Source organism: Cupressus sempervirens, chromosome 8 (genome assembly GCF_028749045.1).
Source record: "Cupressus sempervirens isolate cs-2001-9-10 chromosome 8, ASM2874904v1, whole genome shotgun sequence".
Classification (NCBI taxonomy): Eukaryota; Viridiplantae; Streptophyta; class Pinopsida; order Cupressales; family Cupressaceae; genus Cupressus; species Cupressus sempervirens.
The window spans coordinates 804,100,700-804,127,395 of record NC_143125.1 but is presented as its reverse complement, the minus strand read 5'-3'; the positions used below and the strand labels follow the sequence as shown (position 1 = coordinate 804,127,395).

At 34.5% G+C, this 26,696-nt stretch overlaps 2 protein-coding genes across 3 annotated transcripts in view; both read left to right on the top strand.

The window, feature by feature from the left end:
- Window positions 1–2,963: 2,963 nt before the first annotated feature.
- LOC149544838 (uncharacterized) overlaps window positions 2,964–26,696 on the top strand; it is a 189,179-nt gene continuing 165,446 nt past the window's right edge. For both annotated transcript variants that reach the window (XM_089795410.1, XM_089795411.1), the window contains exon 1: window positions 2,964–3,148. The gene's annotated coding sequence lies outside the window, so the exon portion shown is untranslated. The remainder of the gene's footprint in view (window positions 3,149–26,696) is intronic.
- The window catches only part of LOC149544839 (uncharacterized), a 30,915-nt gene continuing 24,283 nt past the window's right edge, over window positions 20,065–26,696 (top strand). The window contains exon 1 of the mRNA XM_089796012.1: window positions 20,065–20,135. Coding sequence (XP_089652138.1) covers window positions 20,065–20,135 — 71 coding nt within the window. The remainder of the gene's footprint in view (window positions 20,136–26,696) is intronic.

The window sequence follows — 26,696 nt, the reverse complement described above, 5'->3', positions numbered from 1 at the left end:
GACTTGAGACCCACAAAATCTTGAAGTATTCCCAAACGAGTATTCATATTGCTAGTTGGTTTGCAATCTTGTTAAATGAAATTTGAAGTTAATACCTAAAAACCAAGTTTGGAGGCCTAATTCTACTAGGTCTAATTAGGACAATTTTGTCAAGTTTGAATAAATTGATAAGGAGACCTATGGATTTTGAGTCTAGGAGGATAGGGATAGTCTAATAACCCTAGGCAGAATGACCAAGTTTGATAAAATTGAGAGTTTGGAGGACAAGGGAAGATGTCTCTAGGAAGGAAGCAAGTTGTAAAAACATTGGTGTAACTAGGTAGGGAAGATTGGAGGATAAGATAACAATCCTCTTAAGGTTAGGGTGACAAAAGGGAACCTTAGTAGGCTAGCAGAGAAGCCTAATTGATCCCTTAGAGAAGAAAGGGCTAGGAGTAATCCAATTTTACATCAATAATCGTTAAAAAAAAGTAGGTTGGATGGTCTTGTAATTGAAACAAGAATGATCTTTTTCTATACTTCTCTTTGCCCACATCCCCCTTCCATCTATCCATCTATATATCTCTTTACCTTTTTCTCACTCCTCTGTTTCTTTCTTTCTATTTATATGTTGTCCTACCTCTATCTACCTTTATGGTTCTCCCTTTCTCACTCTCTCACTCTCTCTATATAGAGTTATTTCTACACACAAGACACCATATCTAATAAACAATTTAAAGTTTGAAATATATATAAAAATCTTTTTTTGTCATTAGTTGACAAGTTTAGTTATTTTTTCATTTTATTTATTATTTGATAAATAAATATTAAACTTCAAATAATAAGAATATTACATAAAATCTTTTTTTGTCATTAGTTGATAAGTTTAGTTATTTTTTCATTTTATTTATTATTTGATAAATAAATAATAAACTTCAAATAATAAGAGTATTACATACGTATCCAAAATACTAAGAAATTACCATAATTTTTCCATCTTAAAGACATTTTATGGGAAATTTCATACAATAGAAGAAAAAATTGAAAGCGAACTATTGCCGAGGATGTATTTGAAGACAGGGGGTGCATGTGCCAGAGTTCCTGCCTTCATGATTTTATGGTTGATTGAAGTAGATTTTGGTTAAAATATAATGTATTTAATTTAATAAATATAACAAATAAATAGTAATGAAAAAATATAAATTAAAGTAGAAAAAGAATATATAAATAAACATTATAGTATCATGCTAAATTAAAATTAGACGACATCTAAAGAACATTTATCATACCAAATATATTTATCAACTAATAATATATAAGATATAGATAAAATTATATAATTTAAAAAAAGAGAGTTAAATTCATTAATTTTAATTATTAAATTGTTTGATATATCTTGTTTAAGCGATAAATTCATCCAATTGAAGAAAGTGGACAATATTCTTAAGCTTAAATCTAATGCATTAACATAAAGAAACATAAATTAATTTAAAAATAACATTTATGTATTTTAAAGTATAAATTTACAATATCAATATAACAAAAATTATACATGTTAAATAAATGTATAATCTAATAAAATTATATATAAAAATAAAAAATAAAAGAAAATCTATTAAAAGCATTAGTTTAGCTATGTGAAAATAAAAATAATTAAATTTTAATTTAAACTTATATATAAATTAAAATTAAAATAAATATGAAATTAAACTATATAAAAATTAATTTTTGAGAATTGACAATTTAAAAGAGTTAAAATGTCTATAAAATAATTATAGATATGAATAATTATATTTGTTAGGTAAAAGTCTATAACAAAATTGCAATTTTGATAGCTTTTGTGTCAGATAACTTGTAAATAAACCCTCCTATTTAACTAAAAATTGTGACACTGGTGTCGACAAATAGATTTCATCAAGATATTAAGGACAACAGACTCATTCAATAACATTAAATGGTATTAACGATACAATTAAATGCAGTGACGTGAGGGCAAAATTTTTAATTTGCATGATAATAGTGTATTTTTTTACCGTATTCTTAAGTTTAATAATATGAATTTGATACTTTTACCTATATTTTCACTAATGGAGCGATATTTTAAATTTCTATGAAATAGTTAAAGTTAAATTTAAAGAAAAATGTACAACTATTTGAAAATATGAGATTAGTGAATTTGTTTATATCACTGGATAAGTCTAATAACATGATTAAATTTTTTTGAAATAAAAAGAGATCAAAACTAGGGGGTTGAATTTTGAATTATAAATAAATTGATAAATATTTGTAAATTTTAAAAGAAAGTAATATTTAATTGATTTGATTATTTCATATATGAATAATACAAATAATAATGTATGAACTAAATTTCTACTACTTAAATTTATATGAGTTCTTCTTCATAAACTATGTTAAATAATAAATGTGTTTAAAATAAGAAATATATTTAACTCTATATTTGATTAAAATACCTATATTTGAATAACATTTTACAAATTACAAAAATAAACATAAATTAAAATTGATTGTTTTTTTTTAAAAAAAGTTTATCCACTTGTCACAAATGTGAAAAAAAATAAATTTGAAATTAATGCATTCATTAATAGAGGTGTTAAAAAATGATTGTTTTTTAAAGTTTATCCACTTGTCACAAATGTGAAAAATATGAAGTTGCAATTAATGCATGTGTTAATAAAAGTGTTGGAAAAAAAAATTGTATATTTGTTGAAAAAAATTGAAAATTTTCATTGTCTTTTTCAATATGAGCCAATACAATTTTTTAAAAAATTGTATTTTTCAATTTCAAAAAAATACAAATTAATAAATCTTTTGCAAACATTAATGTATCAAATTTTTTTTTTAAAGATTATGTAACTAATATGAAACCCAGGAACCAAGTAAAAACCTCATGATTCCATTAGTGGCAGGAACTAATAAGCGGTCCGGTCCCTGCTCTTAAAAGAGCCTAACAATTTTAAGAACTTGAACATTTGAAATTTGTTCAAGTTTTTTCCGATCCTATTGATTGTCTCGTGGTAAGAAAACTCCTCGCTCGCTTGTTCACAGCGGAGAGAATCGAAAGAGGTTACTTCTGAATTGCGAGGTTTTTGTGGTTGGATTTGGTCATGAACTTCTCGGTTGTCTGAACCTATACAGCGAATTGGATGAGGTACACATGCCCAATTTCACAGCTTTATCATATTATTTACGTGGATTCCAGACCGAAGAATTGCTATTGATGTTCTAATGCTTTAGCACTCGAACTGCATTCTTTTTAGCCTTTCGGTAATCATTCTTTAATAATTTTTATTAGTTATGAGCTTTTGCACAATTCTGACTAACCGTTTAATGGGTTACACAAATATGGCTTTGCGTGTTTAGAGTGTTAGGACCTTTTGTCAATGCCTGTTGCTGAGGGCATATTAGGCGCTACAGAATGCAATAAAGAAGATTGATCCATAATTAACTTAGGTATACCGATGTCTAATTCATTTATACGAATCATAGTCCTATAACGCATTTATGGGTATTATGCGCTTGAAGATTTGTTTTTGAGGGCTTCTATATTGTTTTAATCACATGAAGAACTGACAGGAGAAGATAGATACACGGAAAAAGAAATATATTTAGGCATCACACAACAGTGAGTAGGTTTACCCTGGACATACTCAATGCGGGTAAATGACAATTGCCCTTGTCCTAGATATCCAGAATTCTGCTCTGTTCCGACCTTTATGCAATCAAACAGACAATCTCTCAGAATACTTCTCGATTTCCAGAAAGATCTCCTCTGAATTTATAATCTTGTTCAAAACTTGACAAAGATGATTCCAGATGTCCAAAAGATGGCATCACAACATGTTTATATTCCAAACGGTGTATTCATTTTACCTTTTGTCTAAATATCGTAGTTGCACCCAACTTATTTGCAGACCTCTGTACAATGTTTTAAACAACTGGACACCAGCGTCTTAACCAATCGCAAGCTTAGTGATACAGTTAGTCGTTTGAACAAAGAAACAATAAACATCTCGATCCAATTTGGATTGACGATTTTGTTGAATTTTGATAAATTAGATGTCATAAATTTCTGCAAATTTGCGGAAGATTTTTGGGGCATCTCAGGGCTCCAGTATCTGAAAGCATGAATTGAGTATTGACCACTCCACTGCCAAATACAATTGCTATTAACTTCAGTCCTAGACTGATAGGTGAGAGTTGATTTAACACAAGAAACAATTGAAATTCAAAGAGTTAAAATATTTGGTCAACATATATAACTCAATGTGAAAAATTATTCAAAGAGTTAAGAGATTTGAATAACATATTTAACGCAATGTGAAAAATTTCTTGCTCCAGCAAGTGTGCATCTCTTCCACCCGTGAGAATGCTTTAGAGCTTGTATTTACCTCAATTCTAATAACTTTTTATTGAGTGATCTGTTGGCAACCCTCTATTTTTAATTATTTTTTCTTGCCTTCTGCTCTGCAGACCATTTATTTAGAACTAACCAGAGATAATATCAGTTAGGGTTTCTTGTTTGAGTTGGCAGGGTTTCGAGCTTGGGTTGAGTTTTGTTATTGAGATATGTCTTTATGTTGTTTACTATTTTGTCATATTCTGGTCATGGTGTACCTTTAATGCAACTAGTCCCTGTTGAAGTATAGCATCAGTCGAAGTGATATACCCATTACCTTGAGTATTTGTATTCATGATTTATATGAACATTGTTTTATGTCTTATATTATTGATAAGAATTATATATATATATATATATATCTTATAATATAATAATGTATTACATATATGGTTCATATATTAATGTTACATATTGTTAATGTTTGGTAGTGTCAGTTGTTTAAACCTATAAATATACATATATATTACATATAAGTGTGATATATATGCACATAAAAATTATATATTTAATATATGAGATATTATATATATTTGTTATTGTATAATTATAATGGATAGACATGTCTCATGAGAAGACATGTCTTTCCATGTGTCATCTGCAATACCTATAAGAGGAGATTGATGCATTTGAAAAGCATATACCAATACAAGCAATGCAAGTACATCTGTAAGTGATCCATGAAAACTAACACATATATACTTAAAGCCGAGTTATACATATAGTTAACTAAAGATGATTAACTATAGGGATATGTCTCTTGAAGAGACATGTCTTCTCCTCTCATATTTATATGAGATCCAAATCTGCATTTGGAAATCATCAATCACATTGGCAATGTTATTACATTTGCAAAAACGATCCTAGAAAAAACAACATGGTATTAGAGCTAGACTGCAGCTGTAAGAAATTCGTTTAAACTCACATGCCTCAAATCTAATGACAGAAGTCCTAACTTATGATCCACAATGACTTAGGAGGTCTAGAAATGAATCATTTCTGTCTCCACAACTCGATAGCTGATTTTTAAAGAAATTCAAGTTCTCACACTTCAAATCTCTACTGCACTTTGAATCTCTTCCACGAGTTTGATATTCTCATTTGTTTTCTTTAAAATTTGGCTGCACAATTCGCTGGCAAATAAACAACCAACTCAAAGTGAAATCAACTAATAGGATTCACAATACTTTCACCAGGTGAATTCCCAGATCCTTGTATTTCTTCATGCGTAAATTCACAAAACACAATATGATGATGTTACGCTAATGTGGTAATTGTGCAATCATAAATCTGTATTGATGTACATTTATTATGGAACAAAGAATGTCTAATATTTGAGACATTGCATTAAGCATGATTTCAAATGAACATAATATCATTCCTATTAGCATGTGAATCGCAAACATAACAATGCAGGGTTTTCCCAAACATGGATATGCAATATTTGCCGAAATCTACCGATCTAAGATTCATTTCAAGCCAGATTCTTCTACAACATGTGATTTTGATAAATAAAAAAAATAAAAATTGAAGAGCAAAAATATCATGAAGGAACAAAGTTTTTACTAATGAAACAAGCATCCTTTCCAAGCATGTAGGCAATTGTAGTCAAGACACTCCTTATGGTCAAAGATCACTAGGTGTACAAAGAAGGTTTTCCTTCCCCATTAGCACGAGTCATATCTAGGCTATGCCTATGAGAGAGACCGACATCAAGAAGAAAGTAATGATTGTAAATATCTGTTAGCATTTCTAGATTGACCATAATGTCGAGAACCATTGTACTATTTGCCGCTATAATATATTCAGAAAGAGATTTTTATTATCTACCAAAAAAATATATAATTTTGAGACACTATAGTTGTGGTGTCAAGAGATGTCCATAGCGGAAATGTTGGTATCAAAGGTGTCATCGTATTCAAAATTTAAAGCCCATAAGTCGAGTCATATTGTTTCAAATGGATACATCTAGTAGAATAAAGTATTCGAATTGGAAGTTTGAATGGGAATCAATATAAATACAAAACTACAAAATTTGTATCCTAGAAAGAAAGGAGAGTCACTCGTCTGCATCTTACATTCCTATTTGCATGGATATAGATGGGTTTCTATTATCAAATGAGGCAATACAAGACCTGTGTCAGGGCTCATCCTTGGTCAGGTTGTGTTAAAGCAGAGGCATTGACACGTGGACGAAGAAAGTGATATCATCATGTCTAAGATGGAGAGAAAACTTGTTTAAATTAGAATGAACCCTACGTGGATACCACTGTGAGAGAAGATAGAGAAAAAGACATGTATTAATCCTAGTCAGACAGGACACCATGGGCAACATTCGTACCTCTCAATTAGGACATCCCACTTGGCAAATATAAGGTAGAAACATTCCACAAGGGCAAGTTTATCATTTTTCTTTTCTTGGAATGGAAAGTATACTTTAGTGTCGGTGGTGACTATAAGGGAAGAACTAGTATTGAAAATTACAAGGACCCCATCATATAAGGTAAGTACTCTGTGTTATATTATTATTATGAAATATTAATACTAACATACTTATCTATTAATATTGCTATGTTAACATATTTTGCTATTGTGGATGGGTAACATTCAAATATCTATGATCCATGGTGATATTGGAGAGTTATGTAGAACATTAATTAATTATAATAATGGAGTTAATGAATATACATTTTTTTATTTTTTAGAATATTAATGTCTAATTGAATGAAAGATTAAATAAAAGGATATTGATGTGGAGATGAGTATTTATTATCCTTGCATTTTATTTATCTAATCATTGTAGTCTCTCGCTTACTTGTATAATTCTATATGAGCTATATGCCTTGATCTTTTCCTCTGAGAATGGTATTGCAGGAATTAAATAAAAAAGAGGGAGATTGAGATTCAGAGGGAGCCTAACATTTCATTAGAGGCAACTTTGGAAAAGTGGGAGCAAATATAGGATTGCAAGATGTGCGCAATATAGGCTTAATAAAAAGATCAAACAAATACTTTTGCATGAACAAAGGAAATTTGAGTTGTTGTGAGATGTTAATGAATCTTCTAAGAATTCATTTGAACTATCTATGTTAATGAATCTTCTAAGAATTCATTTGAACTATCTATGAGTCTCTCTTTGATGAATGAAACTTGATGTATGAGTTGTAGATTCATTCATGCGGTAAAAGTATACTCAATCAAGATATTGGTGTATTCTGGACGAATTTGTGTTAGCTTCTACTATTAAGCTTAATGAATGTTTGGAGCTTCAATAGATGAAAAGAGCAAGTTGGAACTTATAAAGAAGTCGTTAAATTTGATGTGATATAAAAGGGCTCAATAATATAAGAGTAGAAATTTTACATTGTGGGGGGGAATAGTAGGCAATGTTTCATCCCACTTGAACCATCCTTAGAAAAGGAGATATTCCACGACTCTCATGGACATACAAGTACTTGTGTCTTTTACATTTATCTATTCAAATATTTGTAATTCTATACATACTATAAGGGTTATTTGCTTTGATCTTTTCCATTATGTTTGAGGATATTCTTACAGGAAAAGAAGGTTGGTACTTTACATATGCCACCAAATATTGTGCAGACTCAATCTAATGATAGTAGTTCCAAAGACCCTGATGATCAAGATGGATAAAATAAGGTTCTCATCTTTGATGATTGAGATTATGAGATTCTTCTACATTAAGAGGGAGTATAACACATTTTTAAAGAAAATGTAGAAGCTTAGAAGATTGATACTCAGAGGGAGTTTGGAAATACATGTGGATGACTACATGATGTTGATGGGTCTACTCCTACGTATACCATGAGGGAGTGATTAGTTTGACAGGCATCCTTGGGTAAAGAGAGTTTTTGAGGAAGTAACTAGAGGACCTGACTTCTAGGAGTGATGTTCATAGGGAGAAACTTTGAGATACAATCCTTTGTGGATGATATCTTCTTTTTAAGGAGAAGTTCTAAGAGAAATTCTTTATAATGCGCTCTCCTCTATGAGAGAGAAGTATGAGGTGAAAAACCTTTGTACCACCCTTTGACTGGGTTCATGGTGGTTACTATTCCACAAATAATATGTAATGAAAGATGACCATCTTTCATTGACATATATAAACAAAAGGTAACCATTATAAGATGACAATCTTATAAATGATAGACCTGTTATCCTGGTTCTTTGGGCCGGATTTTGCCGAACACCATGATAATGAACAGACAAAAGGTAATCTTTGTAAGATGACGATCTTGCAAATGATAGGCCTGTTATTATGACAGTTTTTGTTTTGGATACGACGAAAGTCATTGATAACGAAAGCATTATGATTACTCCAAATGTTGTTTCGGACAATTAGAGATCATAATATATGTTATGATAGTGTTCATAACATTGTGATTGTAGTTATTTGACAAGTCACTATTTCAGAGTGTTAAAGTCAGATAATATGTTGTGTATAGATATCCTTGATACTGATATCTCATAAAATGTTTTTGTCACTTCTCCCTTGCTAAGAGGGAGTGTTGAAGTATATCATCAGTCGAAGTGATATACTCATTACCTTGAGTATTTGTATTCATGATTTATATGAACATTGTTTTATCTCTTATATTATTGATAAGAATAATATATATATAATATTATATATGTAATATAATATATATTATACATTATATCTTATTATATATATGGTTAATATATTAATGTTACATATATACTTAAAGGTGAGTTATACATATAGTTAACTAAAGATGATTAACTATAGACACATGTCTCTTGAAGAGACATGTCTCCTCTTATATTTATATGAGATCCAAAGCTGCATTTGGAAATCATCAATCACATTGGCAGTGTTACTACATTTGCATAAACGATCCTAGAAAAAACAATAGTCCCATGGGCTTTGGTGCTGGTCAGTCTAGTAGCGTCATTGGATTGTTTGTTAGTGATGTATGTTTTTATGTTTTTGAGTACATGTCATGTCCGAGTCCCTGTGCACCTCTGATGCTATTAGTGCCATAGGATTTTTGCTGGCCAATCCAATATTGTCATTGAAGTGGCTCTTGTCACCTTTACTTTGGTGTTGGGTGCCTCATTGGGAGGCTTTTCTGTGATTCATATCTTTGCTTGAGCCTTTGATGCCTTGGTGTGCTCTCCTGGTCCAAGCTTGGCTGCACTTTCATGGTAGGTAGTGTGCACATGCTTAAAACCTAGTTGCCTATACCTTACTTAGGAGCCAATATTCACATCTCCTATTGCACCCTTATTTGTTTATGCTAACCTGCCAAAAGATGTTCACACTTTATGTTATAAAATGAGTTTGACCTACTAAGCCTGCACATCTCTTGACTTGAAGCATGTTATTCATTTCTTCGCTTCTTTGTTTTACCTATCTAGCTGGTTAGTGTGATGCCTAAGCCCAACGGCTAATAAGGATAGGTGGTCTCCAAGGTTGAACTACTATGCTTACTTCATTGGCTGGCTCCCGTCATGGCCCCATCCTAGATTAGATTTGTTTACTCCCCACTCTTCCTCTTTCATTTCCATCCATCATTGTATTACTGTCGTGCACAAAACCTTATTAATGGGTGATCTAATATTGACACAACATTCCATTCTATGCTATGTGTTGCGCTTCCATGTGGACTTCCCTATGGCATGAGTGTTTCTATCAGTCCACATGTACTCTAATAGTGCGACTTTCCTCTGTGGTGTGCAACCTAGTCATATGATGCCATGTGGCAATTCGTACTGTACGTACACAGGCTCCATCTCTATTGCTTGCAGGTTTATAGTTCCATGTGGGAACTTCATGGACTCATACAAATTATGGCCCATCAACTGTCACCAGATGGTAGTAGCAGGCCCAATTATTTACCTGATGGTCTGCATTCCTTGGTGGTGTCAATGTGGATGTGGTGCATCTAAATCACTTGTTTGTGGCTCGATGACCTTTCTTTGACTCATGCCTTCCACCTAATGGAAGGCATGTGGGTTGCATTTTTTGGTGTCATTTAATGCTTTCTATCACAGTGCTTCCTTAGTGTGTTGTGAGCATGATTCACTTGCTTTCCATGTGGACAACAAGGATGAGTTCAAAGTTCAAAAGCTTTATTAACCCATTTGACACTATTCATAATGCAAGTGCACTAGTATTTAGTGTTTTCACGTTTATGGATAGGATGTGACTGCTGTAGTGACCATAACATGTTTTCTATGGTCAATTCTTGATATGGTTACACACCCTAGGGTTCCCTCACTTCACTCAAGGCTTTTATGATAGTTCTTGAAGCTTGCAGGTATAGTTTTGATTGTGCACTAGCTTTTGCATCCTAATTGTCTTTCTCCTATTTCTTAACTGCAACGAAAAATTAGAGCTTTTTGGTGCTTGTTCACTCCTTGGTGATGTGGTGAGTATATTGGAGACCTTTGGCAACATGATTAATGTTATTGGTTCTCTTGCCTTGTGTAGAGGCAATGCAAAATGTTAGAATTTTAGGTGACTCTACAACAACCTAGGATCAAATGTAAGACCAAGATAACTTCCACAAGAGATTGACAAGACAAGTGCATTAAGATGCAAGAATGATATTATTGATAATGAACATTAATAGATTTGAATAAAATGTACATAATAGGCCTCCTTATATAGGAAAGGCGATAAGAGATAGTGATAAGAAAAAAAAACCTATCACGTACACAAGGTAGAATCATATGTCCACTAAAGGTGTATCATCCTCCATTATGCAATGAAGTACGGCCAATGATGAGGATGATAATGTGATATGGTCACTAAAGGTAGATTGAGATAATAACTATCACCACCTGGAGTGGAATTCTCCAACATCATGTGCTTATTGAGGTGCAAACTCACAGGTTCTCAATGACAAATCACTATGCAATGCATTATCCAAAGTAAGCTTAATTAAGGTGTAATTAGTGAATATTTAATTACACCAACACCTCCCTTAAGTGCAACTTAGAGGAATGCACTTAAACTCACAATGCAAGATGGGTCTCGGCTACTAGGCCATGTTAGGCACCCATGTACAATATACAATGCAATACATGAAATGCAATCTCTCATAAAATGGGGAAAGAGAGAAACCCTCACGTGGAAATCTTGTTATGGTAAATCGATGTTGTTGTAGTTGTATGAAACAAAAGAGATGAAAGCTCCTTATATAGATTTACAAATACGATGTTTCTAAAAGAAACAATCGTGAACTAAAGACGGAAATAGAAAATACCTAATAAACTAAAGACTAACTAAGATGAACATTAAAGAAACATTAGAATATTCTAATACCCTCCCTTAATGGTCATTGTCTAATTGCTATCTTTTGGTCACAAGTTCTACAAAACATTTTGCTGCTGCTGAGACCCTCTCTAGATCTGCAAAATGTTAATGACTAAGAAGTCAAAATTCGTCCATAAAAGATCAGAGAAGAGTGTCCCCTTCTTTATAATACTTTGCAACAAGAGACAAGAGCTTGCTACTAACTTTGCCATCGAGACAAGTTTGCCACCAACCTTCTTAGGATTAACAAAACATCTAAACAAAATCCATCACAAAATATCCAACCTGATGTTAGATAACAAAGCTGCTCTTCCTTGGAGATAGAGATAAACATTGAGAACAACTAGCACGATTTTGAGGAAAAATCGTCAAACCTTCCAAACTTTGCAAGTGAGCATGATGCTCCAAAACAAACTGCAAAAAGCCACGATTTTTTAGGAGAAAAATCAACGAAAACCTAACACAATGTTTTAGTTGAAAAATTGATCATAACCCAGCACAATTTTTGGGGTGAAAGAACAATGAAAATCAAACAAAATTCAAGATGCGGATAATAGAATACAAAATTTCGTTTTTGAGGAAAAACAATAAAACCTAGCAAATAATTTTTGAGGAAAAAATTATGATCCCCCCAGATAATTTATGAAGAAAAAATTATAAACCCACACAACCTTGCGAATTATAGAATCAATTTTTTTTAAAGGGAAAAATTATGAAAAACCATTAGAAATTTTTTTTAAGGGAAAAAAATGTGAAAATTCACCACAATTATTTAAGGGCAGCAACACATGAGACTCTGGATGGTAAAGCTGCACATGCAAGCATAGGTAAGTACACGCAACGAACATGCAACCCTAAATAATCAGACTTTTGCTGAAACCAAGAAATTGCTGGATCAAAACTCTTAACTAGGCTTGCGATTTCCAGCGAAAATCCTCGAAGACAAACCACAAAAGTTTCATGAAATACTTCTAATGATTTTTATTTCTAAAAATCAAAAAACAAATTTCTTGAAAAAATTCCAGATCAAAAGAGGCTCGATTTTTTCTTAAAAAATCTGCCACATTTTATGAAATCCCATCGACCTACTCTGGTACTATGTTATGGCAAATCAATGTTGTTGTAGTTGTATTAAACAAAGGAGATGCAAACCCCTTATATAGATTTACAAAGATGATGTTTCTAAAAGAAACAATTGTGAACTAAAGACAGAAATAGAAAATGCCTAATAAACTAAAGGCTAACTAAGATGGCCTTTAAAGAAACATTAGAATATTCTAATAAAACTCTCCCCCCAAAAGAGAGATGAAAACACATAAGATGCATGGATGGATGGAGTACTCAAGACCCCCCAAGAACTATATACATCATGTATATACAAAAAGTGGTCCCCCCATAGGATGATATGAGACATGATATCCCCCCCATAATGAAGAAGCTCCAATGTTGTTGAAGTGTACTTGCAAACAAAAGAGAATCCAATGCCTACAAGCAACGTGTCTCCCCTTAGGAAGAAATAAATACATCAAATGATGAAGAAGCTCATCCATGTGCAAATGGAAGAATGAGGAAGTCGCCATGGATGCATCTCTAAAGGCTAAATAGGTCTCTCGAAACAAAAATATTCTATCACACCATCAAGCTAACCTATGAGATATGACAAACCGAGTGAAGTTGAAGAGTTAGGAATTCCAATCTCCAAAGAAGGTCAAGAAGTAACTCTAACTATGATGAAACCATCATCAAAGAGAAGATAAACCCCCTCAAATATGTCCCCCAAATCTGCAAATTGAGACTCAACAAACAAAGCTGAAACGCCATCCAAGTAGAAATGCCATCCTAGTAGTAATGCCACACTACAAGATCTGAAACTCTATGATCATCCTACTGAATAGTAGAAGCCATGTTTGAAGAAGTAAGAGGTGGAGGAGTAGGAATATTAATACTTGTCTCAAGAACACAATGATTCAAGTGTCCAAAGTTCTCTCCACTTACATAATTCACCCTTCGTAAAGGGATGTTTACATTATGAATATCATCATCATCAACAAAATGTGAAAAAGATTACAAGCATGATGCATGATCAACAACTCCCATAGCTATGATATCTTGTCTCCATGTCCCTAATGTAGACATAATCGGGAGTGAACTCAACAATTTTACTATGAGGCCCATGAGTAATTTGGTATATAGAAAGGAGATTAGTGGTCGAAGATAGTACACAAAGAACATCATTAAATGACCCTTCTCCGATAGGAATAAAACCTTTCCCACAGACCTTCATGGATGTGTTTTACCCATCAATATTTGTGGAGAATTACAAGGCTCAAAAGAAGAAAACATATTCATAGAAGATGCCATATGATGTGATGCACCTGAATCAAGAAGCCATTTACCTTGCTTAGGATGTGCGGAAGCAACGAGTGCGTGTCCTTTATTTTTATCCTTTGATGTTGATGTAGATGTAGAAGCTGCCAAATATGTAGAATGAGGGCAACTTGATATTGTTCTTTTGAAGAATATGAGTAAGCTCATCAATCTTCATGTGAAAACATTTATGTTCATTATGTCCTAGCTTTTTACAATACGCACATTTATCTCTCTTTCTTCTAAATGATTTCTCTCTTGAAGGGGACTTGGATTTAGATTTATGTTGTGAAGGGGAATCATCACCTTTGTCATGTTTCTTAGGATGCTTATCTTACTTCTTTGCCATTGGAAGCCTTTGGAGTGGAGTCATTTTCGACCAATGCTTGATGCTTTGAAGGCTTTAATTGACCCATGTGTGATAACTTTGCTTGTTCCCTCGTTGATGCAAGAGCATTCTTAGTTGGCTTGCAATCCTGCATGTTGGAGGGATTTTGGCTTGAAGATGTGGACTTGATCACCAAAGGAGTGGTGCTCGGTCGTTTTTTGGTCAGTAGTTTTGGCCTGGGAGCTCGGCATACTCTATGGAGCTCGACAGACACTGGGGCTCAACATACTCTTTGGAGCTTGGCATGCTCTAGGAGCTTGGCATTGCTTATGGTTTGGTTGATGCTCGGCTTGGTTTTCTCTGGCACTTGGCTTGATCTTGGTTCCTGTTGATGCCGAGTTGTTTGTGAGCCAACTTTTGGCATTTAATTTATGTATGGGTATTTAATTTGTGTTGTAGCCAACTTGCGGCTCAACATATATTTAATGTAAGGGATTTAATTTAATTTGTAATGAACTGGGCCGACTTGTGGCGTAGTTGGGTATAAGGGGTTTTGTGGAGTTTTTAGGAATTATGATCATCTAGCTTGGAGAAGCGGATGAAGGCTAGATGCGAACTTAAAAGAGCTAGTAGCTGCAGCTTGAGAACTAGAGGATTGCTTGGTGGACTTGAGGGTACAAGTGTGGATTCTTCTTAGTGTTCTTATCTAGTTGTGGTTCTAGGCTAGTTGGGATTGGGTTTGTAAGTTGGATCTTGTAGAATTGTTATTGTAATTGCTGTTGTATTTGGCCCTGACTCGGAAGGCCTTACAACTGGGCATATTTCATGTAATCACTTATTTTATGAATAAAAAGTTGTGATTTGGTATCAGATCTTGCATTATTGTTGCTTGTTGTTGTGTTTCTGCTGTGTGGTTATTTGTTGGGGGTTTGGACATCTCCTTTGGGTATTCTCTTGCCTTGCACTGCATTGGGTGGTATCAGAGCAAAGGTTTTTCCTGAGTGTGTAAACAGATCACCGAAGCTGAGGCAGTTTGCACCAGGATCTTGGGTTGGAGAAGGTTGATCTTGTGGAGCTGATTGATCTTTTGGATTGGTGGATCTATTGCTTTGGGTTTGCAAAAATTTTGGAAGATGCCTCCAAGAAGATTATACTCTAGGGCAATTGATGATCTTAGTGATGCCGTGGAATAAAGGATCTCGGAGAATATTAGAACAAAATTCAATTATGAGATTGCATTGATGAAGAGTGACATGATTGTTGAAATTGTGAGTGCTTTAGGTGGTGTACCTAGGCATGTGGGTACTGATGATGGCTACAAGGAAGTCGCTGAAGACTTTGAAGCTGTTGGATCTAGTGGTGAGGATAGAACTGATCGTGTGGAGAGACCTATTGGAACTAGGGCTGGTCAGTTTGCTAGACCTGAATCTCAGTTGAAGCTGAAGCATAAGATGGAGGTTTCTAATTTCTCCTGTACTTTGACTCCCAAAGACCTGATTGATTGGATTGGTGAATTGGAAGACTACTTTGAGCTTGAGGATATTGAGGATCCGCTTAGAGTGAGGTTGGCACAAACTAAGTTGAAGGGACGTGCTGCTCTTTGGTGGAAGGAACTGCAAAGAGATAGAGAAGAAGAAGGTGAAATGAAGATCACTAGATGGAGGTTAATGGTGACTAAGTTGAAGGCTAAGTTTATTCTTGCTGATTATGAACTTGAGTTGTTTAAGAGGTTGTAGAATCTGAAGCAGATAGATATGATTGTGAAGGATTATATTGAGGAGTTCTACAAGTTGACTATTCGGTCTTGGCATAGAGAATTGTCAAAGTAGAAGGTAGCTCGATACATTAATGGTTTGAGATTCAATATTCAGTATGAGGTTGGTATGTTGAATATTTCTTCGGTTGAGGATGCTTCTCAGTATGCTTTAAGAGCAGAAGAAAAGTTGAAGAGGAAGAATCAAGGTAATGCTAAAGGGAAGGAGAAGTAGAATAACTCGCTAAAGGCTAAACTAAGTGTTGAAGGTGAACCAAGACCTGTTGATAAGAAGAGAAGGACAAATGGAGGTGGGTTTAGTTGTAATTGTTTCAGATGTGGTGAAGAAGGGCATAGATCTTTTGAATGTCCTCATGGTAGAAAAGTTATTGTTGTGAATGAGGTTGCAGTCCAAGATAGTCAACCTAAGTAAGTAGAGAGTTCTCTAGCTTGATGAGTACTGGTTGGTCAGAGGATACTGGATTCTTGTCGGAGGACTAGTTTATTCAGGACTCGTTGTAAGTCTGGTGGTAAAGTCTGCAAGGTGATTGTGGATGGCGGTAGCACTGATAACCTTGCTGTTGAGGAGATGGTTCAGAAACTTGGTTTGAAGAGTGTGAGACACCCTTATCCTTATAAGATTTGCTAGTTGCAAGGTGAGCATGCTTTGGAAGTGAGGGAGCACTGCCTTGTTGATTTCCAGATTGGGTAGTATAAGGATCAAGTGTTGTGTGATATTGTGGACATGAATAGTTGTCATGTGTTGCTCGGTAGACCTTGGCAGTATGATTGCAGAGCTGTGCATGATTGTATCAAGAAGTTCGAAATCAGCACGGAAAGCAGACATGTAGCACACCTAGGATGGATGTGAAGAAGCAAAAGAAGAACAAGGGAAAGAGCGTACAAGCTGAAGACTTGGAGGATATGTATGTGAAGAGCCAATTTGGGATTTATGTGTTGAATCCCAGAAGATGTTCTTCCAGCTACTGAGAACATCTTTTCGAACCTAGGGTGTCTGATGCAAGAGCATTCCTGGTTGGTTTGCAATCTTGCATGTTGGAGGGATTTTGGCTTGAAAATGTGGACTCAGTGACCAAAGTAGTGGTGCTCGGTCGTTTTTTGGTCAGTAGTTTTGGCCTAGGAGCTTGACATACGCTATGGAGCTTGACAAACATTGGAGCTCGGCATACTCTTTGGAGCTCGACATGCTCGGCATTGCTTATGGTTTGGTTGATGCTCGGCTTGGTTTTCTCTGGCAATCGGCTTGGTCTTGGTTCTTGTTGATGTTGAGTTGTCTGTGAGTTGACTTTTGGCATTTAATTTATGTATGGGGATTTAATTTGTGTTGTGGCCGACTTGTGGCTCAACATATATTTAATGTAAGGGATTTAATTTAATTTGTAATGAACTGGGCCGACTTGTGGTTTAGTTGGGTATAAGTAAGGGGTTTTGTAGAGTCTTTAGGAATTATGATCATCTAGCTTGGAGAAGAGGATGAAGGCTATATGCGAACTTTGAAGAGCTAGTAGTTGTAGCTTGAGAACTAGAGGATTGCTTGGTGGACTTGAGGGTACAAGCGTGGATTCCTCTTGGTGTTCTTATCTAGTTGTGGTTCTGGACTAGTTGGGATTGGGTTTGTAAGTTGGATCTTGCAAAATTGTTATTGTAATTGCTGTTGTATTTGGCCCTAACCCGGAAGGCCTTACAGCTGGGCATATTGCATGTAATCAGTTATTTTATGAATAAAGAGTTGTGATTTGGTATCAAATCTTGCATTGTTGCTGCTTGTTGTTGTGTTTCCACTGTGTGGTTATTTGCTGGGGGTTTGGACATCTCCTTTGGGGATTCGCCTACCTTGCACTGCATCACTTGTGATTTGCCCGGATTCATCAAGAGAATGAATTTTGTATGCACTATCAAGAGCATCCATAGTAGCATAGAATGTAGAAACAAACATCTAATTTTCAGGACCTAGCTTGGAAAGAATAGATAATATTAAATTTTTATCATCTTTAGTAATGCCACAATTAGAAAGCTTCAATCTAATAGAATTGAACTTAGAGAAAAAGTCTTGAATATTGTCAAAATCTCAAGGATTTAGACCTATGAGCTCATTTTCCAATATGAATTTTCTCATTCTATCAGGTTTACCAAAGATTCTTTCTATGGTGTCCAAGCATCACGAGGATGTGTGCAATATGCAATGTGATATAACAAATCATGAGAGATGGTTCATCTAGGAGAGCTAAGTTCTTTATCTCTTTGATCAAACCATTTCCTCCTTTCTGCAATACATGTAGCTAGTTCTAGATCCTACCCAAGAATCATTCTAAGCAATTCAATACTCTAACAACTAATTAGAAACTGATTCTTTCCACTCGTTATAGTTATATTTTGTGAGCATTGGAACTTTTGAAAAATCCATTATGAAACCAAATGATGACTGAAAACAACTGATAACTCCTTCAAATTACTGATGCAAATCATAAAATTGAAGTCCAAGGATAAACCAAGTGCATATATAACTACCTATTTTTGAAAGTGATATGTCCACTCCAAATCATTGAAATATGATTGCGGATCTGGGAGATAGACGAAAAAATCACACTTAAAAAAAAATGGCATCTGATGTTACTCTATGTGCCCAAACAAAGCTGTGGAAGTTGTCAATTCTGGGATTAGATAGGAGTAGTCATGCAAGTCTGCAAATTTTGGTCAAACCAGACACCAAAATGCATAAATAATTCCACCACTAGAAACTTAAGGAAATTCTACCCCAAATTAAAAAATGCTAAAGAAAGGAGCAAAAATGAGCAAGATACAAGTGTTTAAAGTCAAACTGCAAAAGAAAAAACTCCAATATTTAAGGCAGGGAAACTTCAAACCCTTTGATGACATCAATGACTTGGGAGATCAAATTTGACCATCGTATGGTAGTCGTAGCAAAATAACCTCCTACCCCTATTTGACGTGTAGATTGCTGTCAATTTTAAGCCAATGAAAATACTAACCTGGCAAAAAATCAGCTGATTGGATCAATTTGACGATGTGGCAGCAATGAATGTGCAATTGATGTGGCAGATGTGATGTGGTGAAACGAACCCGCTTATGCCAAGAAAAGGCACTAGAGTCGCTATGAGATGAATCCTTCTTCATTGATGCAGAAAGATAGGGATTGCACATAGGAGCAGTGATCTTTAGCAATTGATTGTGCAAGTCCTTGAGAAATAATTGATGAAATGGGACATGTGTGGGGATCCACTAGCACATGACAGCTAGCACGACATGGATTAGGACAAAAATAGAGGTGGTAGATTTGAGAATGTCGTTGCTATTGATTGGCCCCTTGTGCCCAAGAAATCGTGTTACCAGTGGGTGAGGTGCAAAACTCCTTTTCTGACTGGATGTGTAGAGAGACGCGACTCAAGGTTAGTGACAATGTGTTTGACACATGATAGTGTGTGGGAAAATTGGGATGTGCCAGATTGGATGAGCTGCATTTGAGGGGATTAAAAGCCAAGGGGCAGTGTTTAATGAGCCACCTGGGTGAATTGGGCAGAGGTAATGCTGAACAAACTTGATTCGCAAGTCAGAATTGGGGTAATGGCTGTAAGGGCTACTACTGGCAGTAGTAGGATGCCCGAGGGTGACCAATGGTGGAGACCTTGCATGGATGTGCTAGATGTTTGTCAGATCTGTATTCAGGGCCGATTGAAGTGAATCGGGGCCGATTAGTGGTGCTGTATTGGTTGCGTATGCTACCAATTAGTGAGTGGCCAAGTTGTGCAAGTTAAATGACTATGTTTGCTGGGATGGAGCCATGGTTAGGAGCCTCACTTGTAGAAGGCTTGTCAATGGGTCCAATCAGGTTGTGGATGGGATGAAGAGCACGGGGGATTTTTGGTGCGTGACCAATGGTGGAATTAGAGCAGAAGCTACTAGCGGCAGTGGCCAATGATGGGCCCGTGTGGAGGACAACGCTAAGGTAGTAGATCAAGCCACTGCTTGGGGGAGCAGAATGAGAACTTCAAAGGGGCTTCAGTCCCACATTGCCTTTGCTGCTGCATTCTTGTTAATTTAAATACCCTAACCCAATAATTGAATATAAATTGCGGTTGTCGCTAGAATAAAAGGAGATGCCTGATGTCCAACTTGCTAGTTAATTGTGAAGCTTTTGTAGTAGTTTTGATAGAATACAAGGCATACATGCAAGGCTAAAAACCCCAATATTTTTCAAAAAATAATATAAAAAATAAAGCTACAAAAATAATAAATTGAGAAATTGAAGGATTTTTTTTGATTAAGCATAAAAAATTTGTAGATCAGGTTGTACGATTCGATCTACAAAATCTGTTTTTGTCTCAATTTTGATTGTTGTCAAATATAGACATGCTTATAATCGATTTCAATTTAAAACAACCTTTGGGATGCGATGGCGACATCCCTATTGCAAAATTCTGCACCTATAATTAGATCAAGTCAAGATTGCTAATTTGAGAAGAGGTCTTCACACCTTGAGAGCTCTGATCCAATTTTAGAGTTTTAGGTGACTCTATAACACCCCTAGGATCATATGAAAGATCAAGATACTTCTACAAGAGATTGACAAGATAATTGCATTAAGATGCAAGAATGATATTATTGATAATAATCATCAATAGACTTAAATGAAATGTACATAATAGGCCTCCTTATATGGAAAGGCGATAAGAGACAATGATAAGGAGAAGATAACCTTTTACCTACACAATGTGGAATCACATGTCTATCAAAGGTGGATCATCCTCCATTATGCAATGAAGTATGTGCAATGATGAGGATCCAAATGTGATATGTACACTAAAGGTGGATTGAGGTAACAAGTATCACCACTTAGAGTGCAATTCTCCAATATTGTGTGCTTGTTGAAGTGCAAACTCTTAGATGTCTCAATGACAAACTACCATATAATCTATAATGGCAAGTAAGCCTTAGTAAAGTGTAATTAGTGAATATTTAATTACACCAACACAAAATAATCTAAAATTATATAGTTGATTGTAACAATCACTTTTCCCGGGTCTTAACTAACAACTAACATATCAAAGAAATACAATTATTACTTCATATTCATAGGGAGATAGTTATATTAGTTATGTTTATGTGAATGTTATTAACGGTTACAATCACTTAAACGGGAATCTCATAACTAACAATTGAAGATACCATTAATGAATTTACCAAGGAATTTAAAATGTACATACTGTAGAATTCAAAACCGAAAACTGTCTAGGGATGCTTTTGCAAAAACCCTGGTTAGTCCATAAAATACCTCTTAAGGAACAAATAGCTATACTAATTTATCGTAATGACAAATACCAATATATCATCTAGGGCATCAAATACCACTGTATCAATTACCATTGGATCATTTAGGGCATCACATACCACTGTATTAATTAGGGCATCTATTACCATTGGATTATTTAGGGCATCACATACCATTGTATCAATAAGGGCGTTAACATTCAGTTAGGAAAATACGCTTATATTCATATTCAAATAGATGAAGACAAAGATAACAATCCATTAGATAAACCTATCTCTTGCATACAATTATATTTCATGTTCAGTTGAAAGATCAACCTATCTAACTAGTTACCAATTATATTGATGAGAAAAGTTGCTTTCAATAAAGGAAAATAACTGAAATGATGATATAAATCAAATCCATCTTATCTTCTTACTTGAATAAACATCATAAAAGTAAATTACTTGTTACCAATAAATGTTTGAATGCTTAACTTGTCTTTGTTTGATGCACGTCATGACATCTTGTGGAGAGAGGAAACATTGTCAGGGGCTTAACCTCCCAACCACGGACCTTAAACTTATCCCCCACACTTTCTCTAACTAGAAAGGCCCTCCCTACCCGGAATAGACATGGAACACCTTGTTAGCCACTGAGCATCCTAGTACTTAATCACACCACTTGTCTTGACAACAAATAATGAATTGGTCATGCATGAGCTATTAAATGATTCTTTAAAAGTAATAAATTTGTTGAATCAATTCTGATTCTGTTTTACTTGTTCTTGCAGAACTTTCTTTCACCTCTTCACCCTCTTTCTTGGCCATCTGGCCGGGTGAATCCTAGGTGTCAAATCTTAGAGTAATCCAACTCTTTTGCTGAACTTCAGCTGGTGTAAAGAATAATATATATTTTCAGAATTGTCATAATACAATTTTTTATGACTTGAGAACTTCTCTTTAAAGACTTCAAGGAAATAGTTTGGTTTTGGAATCTGATTGTAATAGAGACGTCTGTGCATATCATATAAATTGATCTTGATTTAACATGGAAATAATGGACTCATCGATTGTGTATTCGATTTTGCAATTCAACAATGATTCATGGAATTTATTGACACATATCTTACTGCTATAAATTCAATTGCAAATATTTATATAACAAAATACGACTTGGAATGGTTGACCGCATAACCTGATTAGGGATATGTGAGTTTGGCTTGATTCTATGCAGCCGACTCCTCTTGATGTGAGTAATCCAAAGTGCAGAGCTCAGAGTAAACAATAATTACGATTTGTCCTCATTCATTCATAGCAAATAATGATAAAAAAAAACAAGAGAGAGAGAGAGGTATAAAATGTAGAACACGGGTTATTGGTTCTCCCCACTTGTAAATAAAAAGAGGCAATCAAAAATAATAAAAGCTTCCAAGAAGCCGTCACTCCTGAGCAATTATAAAAAGAAGAATAATCGTCTTCTTGAATCATCGATGAAAATGCCAAGTGCACATTCTCGCCTCTTATAAGGAAGTAAATAAATATGGAAGAGAATTCGAAGGTTTCTTATTCAAAAGGATAATTTAGAAAGTTATATAAATAAATAAATAAATAAATAAATAAATAAATATATATATATATATATATATATATATCTATTTGCACATATATATATATTATTATGATGGCGTCATATTGAATATTTATCCAAGGTTGTACCTACTAAGGTATGCATATCTAAATACGTGTATCACCTGAAATTCTCCAGGTGTATGCATAAATAGATAAAAGCTTGTATAAATTAATACTATGGTGTCACCTTGTTTTTATATCTATGTGCACGTACATATATACGTATTATATTGAAGTGATGAGGACATCAATCATAAACCATTAAAGTTATGTAATTTGATTAAGTTAACTGTTAAAATGTTTTAAAGATTATTCAATAGCTCATGCGTGTCCGATGATTGTATCCTGTTATACAAGTCACTAGGTCCTTAACTATGGTGATTCAAGATTCATACCCATTTGCCTAGTGATGGTGATGCCTTGGTGCCCAATTCTTTTCTGACAATGCTTCCACCCTTTTGACGTGCTCCCTACAAAGAAATTCTCCACAGTTAAATCATATTATCATAACAAGTTATTATTCATAAATGATCGTAGCGGCTAACCGCCTTTTCAATTCCCATGAATTCATGATAAACAACCAACTATCCGCAATAGCTTTAAAATATCATCATAACGGTTAACTAGCATGTCATCTTCATATGAAATTATCACGATTAACCATCTTACCATTTCACATAATTATAACAAATTTCAACTGTCAACTGACTTCTTGTGAAACCTCAACGGCTATATGAACATTTTAAATTGGGTCAAAAATTGGGATGTAACATTGATTCTTTGGAAAATCTCTTTTATGGTTTTTCTTGCACAATTTTATGGTGGTCTCCTAGTGTGTGTGCAATTTCTATTCATATGGCCTTTTTTTGAAGATAGAATTGTGTTCGATGACATAGGTTATCATTTTGATATACCAAGATTCAACTGGATTTACTTGTGTAGTTTTTGAGTCAAATTCATCGACCTATGTTTCATAAATATTGACTCACAAGAACCCAGCTCTCATGAGAATGAATAGAACACTCAACACTCATTATATCTGGGTGATGCTCATAGAGGTGAAGCATTGGACCTTTTGCGGAGGTCACCGATCTGAATACTACAACTCAAGTGCACTTAACCATGGAGTTTCTTCCAAGATTATGCCCACTTAGGTTGCTACCCCATTTGCAAAACCTTCAACAAGTAATAAGACACATTCATTATAGAGGACATACTTTCCACAACAAGGCAAAATATGATATTGGTATCAAGATTTAGCTATGTGGTTTTTGAGTCAAACCATTGAACCATGTTTCTTGAGGTGTGGTTCACAAGAGCTCATCTCTCATGAGAATGAAAGGTATACTCAATACTCATTTCATCTAGGTGACACTCAAAGAGGTGAACGGTTGGGCCTTCCTAGGAGGTCACTTGTCCCACTATGTTTTCAACTCAAGTGTGCTTAACCATGGAGTTTCCTCCAAGGTTAACAATACCTAGCTTGCTACCGTATTTGGAAAATCTTCAGCAGGTGTTGTGCTTTATGAATAATTTATTATAGAGCCCCTTTAGCTCATCAATTGATAAGTGGGAGATATTTCACCTCTGTGACCATCACTCAAGCAGCAGACGTTTCAACCATATAGAAGTGATCGTAGCGCCTCATTGTTCATTTTACATCGCTCCTTCATGGAATAGTTTATCAATCTTTGTTTAAAGCCTAAATATACCTGAATTTTTAGCTCCTAAGTTTAGCAAGTTTTTCAACTTTATCATTTGTTGATTTTTGGTAGCTTCAGTCAGATAAGCCTATAAATATATATAATTATAAATTAGACATAATTTATATATATTTATTATATTTGAGATATAAATTTATTATTATATGAGAAAAATTAATATAATACACACACACACATATATAACTGGAATTATAATTATAATTATATTAATTACATTATAATGAATGGACATGTCCCATGAAGGGACATGTCCATTCTTGGCTCATTTTTCAAGTATAAATAAAAGAGTTTGCTGCCGTTTGGAACACATATACCTTACATGCAATGCAATTACATCTGCAAGCGATCCCAGAAAACCTAACATGGTATCAGAGTCAGATTTGTAGATGTAAGTTGAGCATAAAAGAAAGCAGTACCAGATTGGAAGCATGGAAAAGACTGAACATGAGGAATGTAGAAAAGGAAATAGATAATATGAATTATCTTCTCCTTCTAAGCATGCACGGTAGGAGGAAACTTATTTTGACAGAAGATAATGTGAGGGAAAACACAATCAATGCGAGGGAAAACATTATCATCAGAGATCACTGCAAATTAAAGCTTTAGAGACATATTAAATCTCAGCAGAGAGGTTAAAAACAATAAAATGATTATACTCTATTGACAACATTGATGCTCAATTTACAAGCAACTTTGTGAACCAATTGTAACTGCTGAACCATGAAGGAAAAGTTGGAAAAAAATCTGATGTGGTACTCAATAAAATCAAGGGAACTCCAAACCAATAAAAAGAAACAAGCACATACTTGGGTCAAAGATGACCACCATTAGTTACGCATGAGAACTTAGGTATCATAAGGGTTGAGAATAACCTCAACATATGTTAAGACAACATTGGTCACACAAACATTAGCCAGAAATAACAATACACACTGTGTATAATATGACCACTATGGAAGAACATTCATTGAACAGAAAATGAATAATAAAAAATTGGCGTACCTATGATTGGTGCGAGTGGTAATATCAGAAACAAGGAAAAATGAGTAAAAATACCAATACAATATAAGAAGCGGCGATCAAAAAAGATATGTATTAAAAGCAATTTGGCTGCTAGAAAGCAAACACAACAGCCTTTGCCAACGTCCTTTCAGCCTGTAGAGCAGGTCACGGAAAGTCATCTGTTAAATGTCCAACTTGATTGCCATATATGGAGCATGGGGGTTTACGAGAATTATCGGGGTAGAAACAGTCCAAAAGGATGTGCAAAGCCATCATGAAGACAAACCAACAGGTCAAACAGCAAATTGATAAGGACATTAAGTCACACATCAGCATGTACGAGTATAGATGCAGAAAAGGACAGACTGTCAAATAGAATAAGAATAGTCCACACTACTTCTGTCGTATACCATGGCTATGTAACATTAATGGTGTTTCTAAGAGTTCCCCAGCCAATCACTCCTTGTTAGCGAAGACTTGTGAAATGTGGAAGAGAAACTAACAAACATTATTGTCAGCAACTATGCCACCCATAGACTAACCACCACAAATATATGTAATTGCTCACGCACGGTGAAGGGAATGCTGACCATTGACGTGGATGCTCATTGGCATACAAAGTAAATGAGCAAAGTGGGCCCATCATTATGACTTCGAGTGCCAAGCCAATAAAGGTAAGTATAATATATGTGTATTATTGATTTCTTTGCAAAAACAAATAGTAAAAAATAATGTGAATATATGTACATATTTACATTTATGTAATAAATAAATGATAAACTGATATTATTAAGTGTGATATCAATACTCTATTAATTTAACATAGTATTAATATTATAAATTGATCTTTATATTATAGGTGAGCTAATATAAATCTAAGTATGTGATCTCTAGTAGTGGAC